Source organism: Trichogramma pretiosum, unplaced genomic scaffold, assembly GCF_000599845.2.
Source record: "Trichogramma pretiosum strain Unisexual culture from Peru unplaced genomic scaffold, Tpre_2.0 scaffold41, whole genome shotgun sequence".
Classification (NCBI taxonomy): Eukaryota; Metazoa; Arthropoda; class Insecta; order Hymenoptera; family Trichogrammatidae; genus Trichogramma; species Trichogramma pretiosum.
The window spans coordinates 130,072-143,296 of record NW_019640824.1 but is presented as its reverse complement, the minus strand read 5'-3'; the positions used below and the strand labels follow the sequence as shown (position 1 = coordinate 143,296).

Genomic DNA, 13,225 nt, shown 5'->3' with positions numbered 1-13,225 from the left:
ATCCTCACTTCGTTAACATCATCAAAATAAACTTTAATAATAAATCGATAAATCAACACCTGTCGACGAGAAAGTTTATGCTGTGCATTCAAAAAATATAATAGTTACACTTGATTCAGATTGAGTTGTCACTAAATATATTATTTAGATGACGCGTTGAAATAGAGAAAAATCAAGCCTCATGATAATTTTCCATAAAAGAATAAATGAATGAGTAATTACAACGCTGAATGTGGGCGTATGTCATTCTGTACTGATGTCTAATGGTGCTCATACACCAAACGTAAGAGGAAGTCTATGAAAAGTCTTTAAACACGCCTACAAAATCGTCTCTTATTGAGATGATACGCTTTTTAAAAAATCAATTGGCTCTTTGTATGTTATGTGTTCCTAATCGGATATTTGACACTTCCAGTCATTTTTTCATCGAAAAAATATCAAGAGTCTCTAAATATTGCTACACATTCATCTCTAATTTAGGTGATGCACAATTCTGAAAAAATATCTCTCTTTATAAACTATGTTTTCGGATGAGATTTCAAATAGTTTAAATCTGATTAGAAAATCATAGCTTGGAAAGTTGAAATAAATCTAGCTAACATTTGAAGGTCTTTAAACTTGTGATTATTATTGCGAATTTTTTATATATTGCTTCCTCGTTGAGGAGGCTCTGACATAATCTCTAATATAATTTCCAAGGCTGCTACCGTATTGGGTGTACTGAGTATAAGTGACAGGGTCGCAAATGATGTTTTCAATGACATCCCGGAAATCAGTACGAGTTTTCCTCGTAGATAAGTCCGGTAATACAGTTGACTCCGCCTCGTCATGCGAGAAAATGGCCCGCATCAAGCCGCAGATAGCCCGAAATCTACCGGAGCCAAGTCTCTACGCAAGCATAGCGGCAAAAGGTCACTGGCGGATCAATGGGATGGTTCCGCACCCCCTGGAGGAGTTGAGAGGCCCCACAACCGAGCTGCTGATCCGCAAATGTTCAATTCCAGCATCTCGTGCGTGAAATCGACAAAGATTTCAAGGCCGACTTGTGATTCCAAAGCTCTTCTGTCTCGTCTCTGCCGGAGGCTTGCCAAGCTTATCTCGTCGGATTATTCGAGGATACGAACTTATTCGCGTACTCCATGCGAGTCACCATCATGTTTAAAGATATGCAATAAAATCACGCTGATTTTTACATTCAATGAAAAAATGTAAAACATGACAAGGAAAATCAAATAGTCCTTTGAAGGGCCACTAAATATATCTGACGCGAGATCGAAAGATCGCTTTGAACGCCTAGGCTGACCTAGATTGTTTTCGAGTCGATTGACCCTCGAATATAATTTCTAGATTATTTCTAGCTGTACTGTGACCAAACCGATGTTTGGTTTATTGACGGTGTAACGATGTATCCTTGAACTCTAGACGATTTTCCCGTATTCTTAAGAAAGTACGAGTGTCAAATTCAATATCATGACCGTCAGTTAAACATGTGGCCTTGATCGGCCTAAGCAGAAAAATATTTCCCGTCCGACCAACGGAATCAGTTTTATACTAGTAGCAAAATCATGTGACTAGTCTGCACAGTCCGGAAAAGTGGGAATGTCGAGAAAAACCCCCCGAAATAGATAATTACCCCCGCCGAGACGATAATTCGCAAGTCGATTGGCGACACGATCACTCGTATAAATAAGTACACAGGCCTCGTGTTCGTACATTACATCGCCGACTTTGCTGACGATACGAATATTCAGAGAGAAAAAGACGAAAATGGCCCCCAAATCGTCATCGATCGGAAAGTCCATCAAAAAGGAGTCGGCGGCGGCGGCAGCGACGAAGAAGAAGCAGGACAAGAAGGCCAAGAAGAAGACGCGCAAACAGAGCTTCGCCACCTACCTCTACAAAGTCCTCAAGCAGGTCCATGCCGACCTGGGCGTCTCCTCCAGGGCCATGGGCATCATGAACAATTTGGTCTTCGACATCTTCGAGCGCATCGCCACGGAGGCCTCGCGTCTCGCTGCCTATTCCAAAAAGTCGACCATCACCTCCATGGAGATCCAGACGGCCGTCAGACTTCTCATGCCCGGAGAGCTGGCCAAACACGCCATGAGCGAAGGTACCAAAGCCGTCACTAAGTACCAAATGTCCAAAAAGTAATTTGACTTTCTATGCTGAATTTCTAAACAAACGGCCCTTTTCAGGGCCACTATATAGATTGTTTAACGTTGGAACCAATTATTTGTTGACAAGTCATCATATGAGTCGATGTGCTCGGTAAAAGCAGTACTGATGACTCTTTGTAATATTCTTCAATCACACACATCTCCTTCATCATCTATCACCTCATACATTGCGCACGTGTGGGTAATGAATAAATAGTTTATAAATAAATAGATTATTGAAATTTTGGAAAAGGTACATCGTACAATTTTCACCAAGGAAATGTAAGTAAATAAATAATCAGTCTTCCTCAGAAATAATACATCGCGAGATTATCCATTATACTCTAAGCTAAAGATAAACATTGAGTCTTCGTAAAGTTATAACTCGATTATTATATTTTTGACATACGAGGCCTCAGTCAATTCTTGTCAGAATTGTTCATTCAGAGTTTAATAAAAGGGTGAGTTTTTTTGAAATTGTTTGTCCTTCGATTTCCACCTCATGTCTACGTCCATATCACTTTGAAAACTACGGTTCTCGTCAAAGCTTAGTTTTTGTAACGTTATTTTTTCTAAGAGGCTTATTATTATTATTAATGTACACATTACCATAAATCGTCAAATGTCTGTAATACCTAGTCTTATGTAATATCACAGCGAGTGCTAACGTTAAGCCATTCTGTGTCAAAAAAAAAGTAACTGTACTGGTTTTGTGTAAATGTTTAATTACCAGCTGTATTGTAAAAGTTTTTGAACATAAATAAACATTTATTAATACAAAAAAAAAAAAAACTACGGTTCTCGTCCGATCACCGAATATAAGCAAAGTTGAGCTCGGTTAGTACTTGGATGAGTGACCGCCTGGGAACCCCGCGTGACGTAGATACTTCTTCTTTTGACCTTTTTTTTCTATTTATTTTTACATCGAAACAAACCCTCCCGATATTTCACGATATCGAGCTTTTGACAGAGTCTCGTCTCAGAGTCGCGTAGCTGAAATCGATCTATACTAAACTGCTGAGACATCGCAGAGCCACTTTACGTGCAATTAGAACAATAATGAAAAAAGTTGAATTGGAAATATCCGTAGGAAGGCTCCTTATCTCTTACCGCAAGTCTCGCCGCCGCCTCTACTTGGCCTTATGGCTAACATGAGAATTCGTGCTCATTAGACAGATGTGTGCCAATAGTGTAAAGCTGAATATTGTTTTACCTACTCATTGTTGCCTGTGTCCCGATACCGTAATAAATTTGCTTCCTTTTTTTTATATGCTTTGATATCGGGATGTAATATGTCTACGTCCATATCACTTTGAAAACTACGGTTCTCGTCCGATCACCGAATATAAGCAAAGTTGAGCGCGGTTAGTACTTGGATGGGTGACCGCCTGGGAACCCCGCGTGACGTAGATACTCATTCTTTTGACCTTTTTTTTACTTTTTTTTCTATTTTTTTTTTACATCGAAACAAACCCTCCCGATATTTCACGATATCGAGCTTTTGACAGAGTCTCGTCTCAGAGTCGCGTAGCTGAAATCGATCTATACTAAACTGCTGAGACATCGCAGAGTCAGTTTACGTGCAATTAGGACAATAATGAAAAAAGTTGAATTAGAAATATTCGTAGAATAGTCTCCTTATCTCTTGCCGCAAAGTCTCGCCCCCGCCTCTACTTGGCCGTGTTGCTAACATGAGAGTTCGTGCTCATTAGACAGATGTATGCCAATAGTGTAAAGCTGAATATTGTTTTACCTGCTTATTGTCAATAAATGCTTGAGCTTTGAAAATAAGAATTTTTTCAAATATTTTCAGTAACAATAGTTGCTCACATGATATTTCATCGTAGTGAAAGAATTTCTATACGTATCTCAAACTCGTGTAATGTCGCCTGCAGATAGGCTACAAAAATTCCAAATTTGAAAAAGCTTCAAAGCGCTTGCACTTACGAAAACCACCGACACACGCAGCCAGTCGCTCGATTTCGAGCGGACTTATTGAACAGCTCGGACCATAGATGTACGGACTTTCACACCTGTTTTACGACCGCTTTAAAAAATAGAGGGTATTATTAATCCATAGAACTACTTCTCGAATGTTCGATCTTAATTGTTTCGAATGTGTATTATTAATATAACAAAATAATCCAGTATAAAACAATAATTATGCCTCACGTCCGACTCAATGAATAAGAATCGATGTTTAGGGATCTCCTACTACTCACTCGCCTTTCAAATCACCTTTCCTCTGATAAATAGTAAATTATTAAATAATCTGAAATCAACAAACGGTCGATGTGTGCGAGAAGCAGAAGGAGACGCCCAAAACAGCAATGGAAAGCTAAGTACAGCATTTACTTTACAATGCAATAAATTAAAACAATAACATTATTTAACGATAATTTATAATATTCATACACGTCATACAACACGTAATTACGAACATCGGCTGGAGGAACAAAGAGACAGAGAGTAAAGTGACATCACACGACGTTACACTAAAATCACGCCGCTACTACAGAAAATTGGTCCAATCTAATCTCTCAGAAAGCAATAAAAATCTAAGAGCCGAAACTCGAGCGAGCCGCTGTATCTTCGAGACACAGATTTCTCAAGCTACTCGTGCTCCAGCAGCTAAACAGTGAAGTTCTCTTTTCACCAAGTGCCTATAGTGCTCTCTGTCTCTTACCTATAGTCATCGAGCCGAGCTTTCAGCTGAACGCGCGTTGTAGAACTAAAATCACTCAAGATGTAAGTAACGTTTTTACAATAAATATTGCCTCGGATATGAAATCCTTTTTACTCTTCTTTTTCTTTCTGTCTTTATATATGAAAATGCAAGCAATATGAATACAGTTGTACACATCTTCCCAATGTAATCGCTGCCGACCTGACAATGAACGGACAACCGATTTGTCGGGGTGAAAGTGAGCCCGCTTCACACACGCAACATAGCCGAGCGCAGGTCGCCGGTCTCAGCCGATCTCTCGTTTCTACTCTCCTCAAAATACGAAGCACGAGAGAGGGCCAAAATAGTTCAAGGCTACGTAAAACTTGATCTATAAAAATAAAGTTCTTTCCGGACATTGCACTTGCAATTATCGGCTGCAGACATTGTGTTACTAAGGGTTATTAAGTTTGAGGTGTTTTACGACTAAATTTTACCCATTTTTTTAACAATCTGAAAGCTAAGAATAATGTAATTTAAGCATTAAAATGCAGTACAGTAAACCAGATCGTCTTTACAAGGCCAAATCTATATGAATATATTTTCTATCATCAATGGTTGCATCGTAATAGTTTGTTAGATAAATATCACGACTATATCTCTTCAACAAACTCGTCTGTACATTTATTTTTGTAAAATGTGCAAAGATTTCATAAGTATCTGGATAGTCTGATGTGTTTTGCTAGATAGTAGATTTTAAACAAGTGAAGTAGCGTTGCTTCGTGTTGAAGGGTTCTCGTAATATCGATAAAAATTTCTCAGCGTCAGTCGTCGATTTTCAAAAAAACACGAGTCAAGCTAATTCTCAAACACGCGCTATTGATAAAACTTGAGATACCTGAACAGCTAATAAGTTTGTGGTGGATAACATGACAATTATGCTTTGATGCACGGCGAAGATCTCACGAATTTTGACTAAAGATAATACATTGATTTACCGAAAAAATTAACAACAAAGCACTCGAGATGAAAGGCGGAACAATTGCAAATTTAATCAAGCTCTCAAACATTTTTTGATAAAATTTAAAAATTAAATTTGGTAAAATAAATTGATATTACTCAAAAAAGTTGAAATGTACTCGTGTGACTTCTGCAAATGGAAGAATTTACAGTTTAAACATCATTCTGCGGCTCTTTATAATCTTTGACTAATTAATAGGGGCGAGCAAACGAGACATAAGCCGAGATTCAAATCCGCACATCCGTCCGAGCATGGGTAGAGTCGCACACACGGTTTACTCACACTTATAAATTATTACCTACACATGTCATACACAGCATGCGGCATGAGAATTTGCTCGATTCGGGCTGCGCCGGCACGTGGCGACACCACAGTGCCTAAAATCGAATTTCTGTACGATCGTAGTTAATTTTTTTTTCCGATTTCTAGACATTTATGAGGTATAATAAAACGATTTGGCTTAGACATTCTGGGTAAATCAGAAAATAATTTTGTTTCTTAAAGTTATGTCTAATATAATTTAACAATTAAAAAAAATCAAAGTACAGTACAAGTTTGAATTTGAAACTAGACGTATTATTTTATTATTTTTTAAATTCCACAAAACTTATTGACGTAGACGTAGGATGCACTATCTTAAAATGAGGTAACACATGGAAATTCTAAGATAATCTTTTGTTACAAATGCAGGCATGTGTTAGATTACACTTATGTCTTGCATCATAAATCATTATAAAAATGAGCATATTTCGAAAACTTTATCTGAAAACTGGGTTGAACATTTTTATCAATGTTTTCGATTTTCTCATCGACGCGCACGCAGTCTTGATTTCGAGATAAATTCTTGTGATTTAAGATGGAAAAAATTTTTTCCCGAATTCCTTCCTGTTTGTATCCTAGAATATTTTTAATTTTATGGATCGTCCGACGAGCGCTAGCATCACCCTACAGCAACGACGTAGTTTTCAGTATACACTATCAGTTAGTGTCTGCACATCGCTCGTCAGTCGTTCCCAGTCAGTCCTGCAGAAAACAACTTCCTATAGGCAGTAAGTAATCGCTTTTGCGCAGCCATTTTATTTACTCGAATGTAACTGCATTAAATTTCACTTCCAAGTCAATGGCAGCAAAGAATTCAATGCTATTTATACACAATAGTATTGATAATTTTAGTACTCTTAGCAAATTAATTTCATCGATTCGAAAATTCACAACTTTCACGTAATATCTACAAGAAGTACTCGTTCACTTTCGATCTACATTGTAAAGATCTTGATCGGAAAAGTTTTATTACAGATACCTAGAGATAACGATCATAGCCGAATTTATGATCATAGTCGAATTCATAAAAAATGTATTGAACTATTGAGTTAGTACAATTACACGTGAAATAAAGTACGCCGTTTTAAAATTTACGATGTAACACGTGATCCGTGTATCAAATTTTTCTATAAGTCCGAACGAACCGTGGGTGAGAAATTCCAATTGAACTCTGTGTGAGCGAGATAAACTTAAAAATATAATGTGGTAGGGGTCGCCTCTATGTTGAAGTACGCGTCAGTACTAAAAATGTTATTGAGGGCCAGCATACGGCGGAGCCCCTTCTTCGCTCAGTTTTCTCGTTGCTGCCGGATCGAACTCGAGCCGCGCAGCGCGTATAAAAGAAGCGGCAGCGCGAGCACTCGGCCACTTGATTTTCAACCACACACGCTGCAACATCTCAGTTCCGTTCGGCAGTCGCATCCCCGCACAATACATCAGCAGCAGCAGCAGCAGCAGAAGCAGCAGCAAATCGTTGGTGAACCTGAGATTCGTAGTCGAGTCGAGTATATGCGCTCTCTCTCTCTCTCTCTAAAAATCTAACATCTTCAAACAGTGAGCTAATTGTTTGAACGTGTGATTCGGTAGCGATTGTCGCATTGATTCAACTCGAATCTCATTTTCACTGGAGGACACGAGGGTGTGATAGTTTCAATTAAATCGTCTACGCAGAGCGCACAGATTAGGTAGTTATCCATTTATTTCTAATCGTGTGATTATCACGGAAAAAGCATCACTTCTAAGCTACGAATTCCCTACGTATATTCGTTGTTTTGAGGCATTTGCAAAATAATCAAAAAGATTTGATGGCGAAACGCATTGCACACGAAACGCAAACCCTGAATTCAATATAAGAAACGTATTCGCAAAAATCAAAATCGACAAAAAGTATTTCGAACGTAGGCTTATATTCATCTAACGTTGCTTTATAATCAGTGGCTTCTTGAAAGTAAAACAAAAATGGCGAGAGCCTCGTTAGCAAAAAAAGAGGAGAAAAAAAATCAACCTGTAATGGGTAGCGTTTCATTGAAAACGCAGAGTCGCAACTGGCAGTACAGTGCACTCAGATTATTATACAATAACGCGTCGAAACCGGCAAACGACGCTGAAAACGAGACGATATACGTGTATATGGTGTCAAAATGAGCAAGTCGCGACGCGCCAAACAAATGCCTATCGAAAATAGTTATTGTTGTTTCTTGGCCGAGGGTGACCTCGATCGATGCTACAACGAAGAGCATTCATCCTTCGTTGACATTGCAATGGCCATTTTTGGGATAAATCTTGTACTACGTGTTACTCGAACTCTATTTGTTTTCTGTTATCATCTTGCGACCTGGAATTCATATACGTTATCCCGGACCATGATGAAATAACGCGACAAAAGAAGGCAGTGTCTAATTCAAACACGTTTACGTAAGTTGTGATTCAAAAGTAAATTTTGACAAAATCAAAATTTCCTTTATGGGAACACAAAAGTTTCGTGAAATTTTTTTACGAGCTTCGCTCAAGTATAAAAAACACGTGAATTCAAATAGCTATACAAATAAATTAATTCGACGTACTAGCGAAAGCAAGCTCGTAAAAACGGTGTCTTACACCCGGCAGCTCAGCGTCGACTGTTTGTGCTATATTAGGCGAATGTTTCTGCATTTGATGATATACTTCTGATGAATCTGATTTTGATGATTCTGATTTTCTCATGATGTACACGTACGTGTAAGCAGAGCGCGAGAGGCATCGAAACAATTATAACGCAGTATAGCCGACGACAGAGACCGGCTCGTGAAATTCCCCGAATACTGTTTATCACGGAAGTCGCTTGAACGGGCCGCGTTGATATAGTCCTATAGCAAGATGAACTGTTAGCCGCACATCTGTTCGAGGCATTAATTTTTAGCTTTATTCTTAAGTAACAGGATTTTTTCCACCCCTTATTCAATAAAACTGCGGCTTATTTGCGTAAGTAGCGATAAGTTTTTACTCAAATAAAAATGAATCTGCTTGAAACAGCTTCTCGATGGTCGTGCTACTTTTGACTCGATTTTAAATGTAAAATAGGGACGATTTCGGCGAAAATTGAAAATACGAGTTACGAAGTCTCGACAAGCAGTGAGTACGTATCACTTCGCAGTACGTATATGGCGCGAAAAGTCGAAGCGAGAGATTGCGCGCCGCTTGCGATTTGCCATAGCGTCCGATTTCGAACGTTGAATCGAGGGGCAGTGTGTTGAACACGTTGCGGCATTATCGTTTGGTATATGCGAGCGATCTCCTATTTCTTTGTCTCGCAGGCATCATGGACATGATTGACACGAGACATCTCGCTCCGAAACACGTACACGAATGCTCGACGTATACCGCGCTGCCTCGATTCGACTCTCGATTGGAATCGGACACTACGACAAGGGCGTGTTCGCCGCGTGTGTACATCGGACGATAGCATAGCGTCTCGGCAACTCGCTTCTCAACATATATCACTATGAAAAACTGATTTAATGCTTAAGATGCCGGCATATAAGAAAAAGAGTACCATAGTATCAAGTTAATTTGGATGATAGTTCTCATGAGAATTCTCCCATTATGCCCGGCCCTCTCAGGCGATACGAGGCACTAATCGTATCAAAGTTACTAAATTTATTTTTTATTGAGATTGTTATTTTATATATCCGTTCTTCAATAAAAATAGCGAGTAGAAAATATAATAAACCGAAGACACGAGGGCGAAAAAATTTAAATATTTATTAACGCTTTTTCTAAATTTTCGATTTAAATAAATTTTAATTTCACACGAAATTAAAACCGCTTACAATGAGAAATTATGATCATGAAATTAAAATTTGTTTATAGTACATGGCTCTACTTGCTCTGATTTCTCTTTTCACACATCTACAACAAAAACCTCGTTCTAACTCTATAATTGTCCCAGCTCTAATTCTAATGATATAATTAATTTAAAAATATTAGTTCCAGGTTAAAATCTCCTTGCGGAAGAAAGAAAATTATCGAAAAAGATGTCTACTCATTCGAGGTAAATTTTATCTGAAATTATTTTGTATTTTTAGTAAATGACTTAATCTTATTGAAAATAACTTTTTATAATAATTTTATGAGCAGAAAAAGCCATGAAACATCGACGAAAAAAGAACATCAACCACCGAAGATTAAAAAAACTATATTAACAGGTGAGGATAGCAAATCGTTCGCGAAATCAATTCATGTACCAAGTCGAAAACGCAAAACAGACGAAGAAATTCACAAAGAAGAGCACAAACGTCGTGACAGTGGCTCAGTCAAGAAAACAACGGATACGGTGAAAAGTGAGTTTTTGATTTTCTTAGATCTACATCTCGCATTTTGAATGTTTGAAAACGTCTAATCATTTTTAATTTTTCAGAACAACATAAGAGTGGCTCGAGTACTCACAAAATTCCCAAAAAAGTGGTAAGTACTACTATATAATTTAAAAATTAACTGAGAAAAATTTATGTAAATTAAACTATATTTTTTTTTTACCCCTACTTATTTTTTAGGATGAAGTCAATGTCAAAACTGAACCAGCTAGAGAAGATTTGTCGTCCAACATTATCGATATCACGGGGTCTCCTGTTCATACGCCGGTTGATGCTCCTGAAGGTTTAATTGTAAAAAGTAGCGATTATATCAAAGCATTGGAAAGTAACAACGAAACTTTAAGCACAATACTCCAAGAAAAAATCGAAATAATTGCACAATTCAAAGATCAAATATCTAAAAAAGATGCTGAACTTGAACAGCTAGAAAAAGATAATATATCATTGAAAGAGCTTTTGGAAAAGAAGCATGAACAGATCCTTGAAAAAACTTCGAAACAACAGGAAAGTTCCGAGAAAATTATAGACATTTGTCAAAAAATGGAAAAAACAATGAAAAAAAATTCGGATCTCTCAAGAAGTGCGGATAAATATTATGCCGAAAATAAAAAATTGACAGAATTGAACAAAAAATTGGAAAAATCTATGGATATTTTACGCAGTGAATGTGAACGTCACAAAAAGAATGATGAAAGTGATAAGAAGCTTTTGCAAGAACTGAAGGAGCAGAACGGCAAACTTTTAACACAGAATAGTGATCTTGCAAAGCAACTTGCTGAATTGAAGTCGATGCCCAGTCCCAAAATAATTAAAAAAGAAGAACCAGTCAAATGTAAATGCAGTGGGATCAGCAGTAATGAGGCAGAACACATACTATCAATTCAACAAAAAATGTACGACAAACTGGGTTCTATTGAAAGAAATATGGACAATAACAACATTTCAAATACCAAATTTGCGAAGAAAAATTGGGGAATCATGAGTAATCAAATAAATGAGATAAAACAAATTGTAGTACAGACAATATCACGAGGGGGGAGTCCAGATTTTCAAGAAACAGATTATCATGAGCAATTTGAACGGAATAATATGCCATCATTTTCTGGGCCTCGATATCATAATTATTCATAATAATAGAATATTGTCTCCATAGATTAAGTTGATTGAATAAGAAAAATTGTTTCTTAGCTATTCGTAGGCATACAACTTTTTTATTGTAATTGTGCTATGAAATTGTATAATAATTATTTAATATAATCAAATGATTTTAAAAGTGTATTTAAAAATTGTTCTTTCTTAGCTAATCGTAAGGATGTAATTTTTTTCTACCGTACTTTTATTTGTTACTGTACATGCACTGATGTAAATAAATTTTCACGACATGAAAAAAATTAAAATTACACCAGTTCAAATTGAAAATTAAATTCTCCAAATCCTACGGCGTTCTAACGATTAATCGGCACGCGCGACGTTCCCTCGCGTAATTTCATCTCGACACGCATCGCCAATGGAACAAGAAAATGATGTAAATAACGCGCGACAGTTGTATAAGGTAAACCGCGCGAGTGTGTATACTACGCTTTTACGTATAGAGATAATATTTCGCGGTCTATCGCTTGGCCCTAGACGCTCTTAATTTTTGAATTGATAGCATCGAAGATATATATTTTTTATTATATATATGCCGCGAGCATGGCCGATCGAAAAAAATTGTCGTCGAGCTTCTACGATCGGGAAGTTGCCGGTTTCGTCATGCAGATCGAGGACGACGGCGTTACGATTACGGCGCGCTGCGTCAAGTGCCAGTCGTCGTTGAGAAATCTCGACGCGAATCGTCTCAAGAGGCACAGGTAATAAAAACAAATAAAAGACTTATACTAGTAAACGATCGCCGATTTTACATGCATCCGTCGTCCGTCACGCGCGCAGGCAATACTGCGATCGCGAGCGACTGTTTCCGAATCGCAGCCACATCGAGAATCGCACGTCGCCACGGAATTGGACCGGTTCACCGGCGAAGGACACCAGACCTCTCCGAGATCAGCAGCAGCAGCATCCGGCCGACAGCGTCGACGGGAACAACTACTACAAGGCGCGACTCGTCGGCGCGTCGTCGTCGTCGTTCCGCGACGCTTCGCCGATCGTCGCCGATCGCCGCGGATCCCCTCGCTGCTGGCCCGATCGCAGCTGGGAAGAGCCGATCAACCACGACCTGGTGAAGTATTTGTCGGAGAGGCAGAGCGAGGCGCAGCAGGAGGTCGCCGAGCTGCGACTCAACAACAAGATCCTGGCGAGGGACAACAGGAGGCTGGCCTCGGTGCTGCTGCGTACCCAGAAAAAAATGAACAGCCTGCGATACCACTTGAACGGTCTCTGCAGCATATCGCTCGTCAACGCCAGCAATCCGAATTATATTGTTTGAAATATATGTATATTGTGTATGTGTGTGTGGGAATTGATGTGTATCGGTGTCGGTGCGTTATATATTGTATAATAATCAATTATATATAAGCTCGTTATGATCCTATTTTACAAGTTTATTGGATGAATAAAATTTTCGTACTTTTGCGTACTCGATTTTCGTAATGAATCCATCGTACATCTACACAAATACTCCACGATCTCCCAGCGGGGGCATTTAATAATTGTCGCGCGATGATGATGGGAGGCGCTGAAAAGGAGCAGAGTCAAAAGCGACACATAACAG

General features: G+C 38.5%; 3 protein-coding genes and 1 non-coding gene across 5 annotated transcripts; all 4 read left to right on the top strand.

The window, feature by feature from the left end:
- Nucleotides 1-1,704: 1,704 nt before the first annotated feature.
- On the top strand, nucleotides 1,705-2,854 carry LOC106656639 (late histone H2B.L4-like). The gene has a single exon (XM_014377706.2). It carries the CDS (start codon nucleotides 1,768-1,770, stop codon nucleotides 2,152-2,154), a length of 387 nt encoding a protein of 128 aa, XP_014233192.1. The 5' UTR covers nucleotides 1,705-1,767; the 3' UTR covers nucleotides 2,155-2,854.
- Nucleotides 2,855-3,453: 599 nt separating this feature from the next.
- LOC111694586 lies at nucleotides 3,454-3,572 on the top strand. Its single transcript, XR_002763667.1, has one exon. It is a non-coding gene; the product is annotated as a 5S ribosomal RNA (ribosomal RNA).
- Nucleotides 3,573-6,835: 3,263 nt separating this feature from the next.
- On the top strand, nucleotides 6,836-11,737 carry LOC106656660 (intracellular protein transport protein USO1-like). 2 transcript variants are annotated; one of them, XM_014377733.2, is made up of 5 exons: nucleotides 6,836-6,894; nucleotides 10,133-10,196; nucleotides 10,283-10,485; nucleotides 10,563-10,609; nucleotides 10,699-11,737. In XM_014377733.2, the coding sequence occupies exons 2-5, from the start codon at nucleotides 10,180-10,182 to the stop codon at nucleotides 11,647-11,649; spliced, it is 1,218 nt and encodes a 405-aa protein (XP_014233219.1). In that variant the 5' UTR covers nucleotides 6,836-6,894; nucleotides 10,133-10,179; the 3' UTR covers nucleotides 11,650-11,737. The 2 variants fall into 2 exon arrangements, with proteins under 2 accessions (XP_014233219.1, XP_014233220.1); XM_014377734.2 differs by lacking the exon at nucleotides 6,836-6,894 and adding an exon at nucleotides 7,514-7,851.
- Nucleotides 11,738-12,014: 277 nt separating this feature from the next.
- LOC106656666 lies at nucleotides 12,015-13,090 on the top strand. The gene is made up of 2 exons (XM_014377742.2): nucleotides 12,015-12,368; nucleotides 12,448-13,090. The coding sequence occupies exons 1-2, from the start codon at nucleotides 12,211-12,213 to the stop codon at nucleotides 12,938-12,940; spliced, it is 651 nt and encodes a 216-aa protein (XP_014233228.1). The 5' UTR covers nucleotides 12,015-12,210; the 3' UTR covers nucleotides 12,941-13,090.
- Nucleotides 13,091-13,225: the final 135 nt, after the last annotated feature.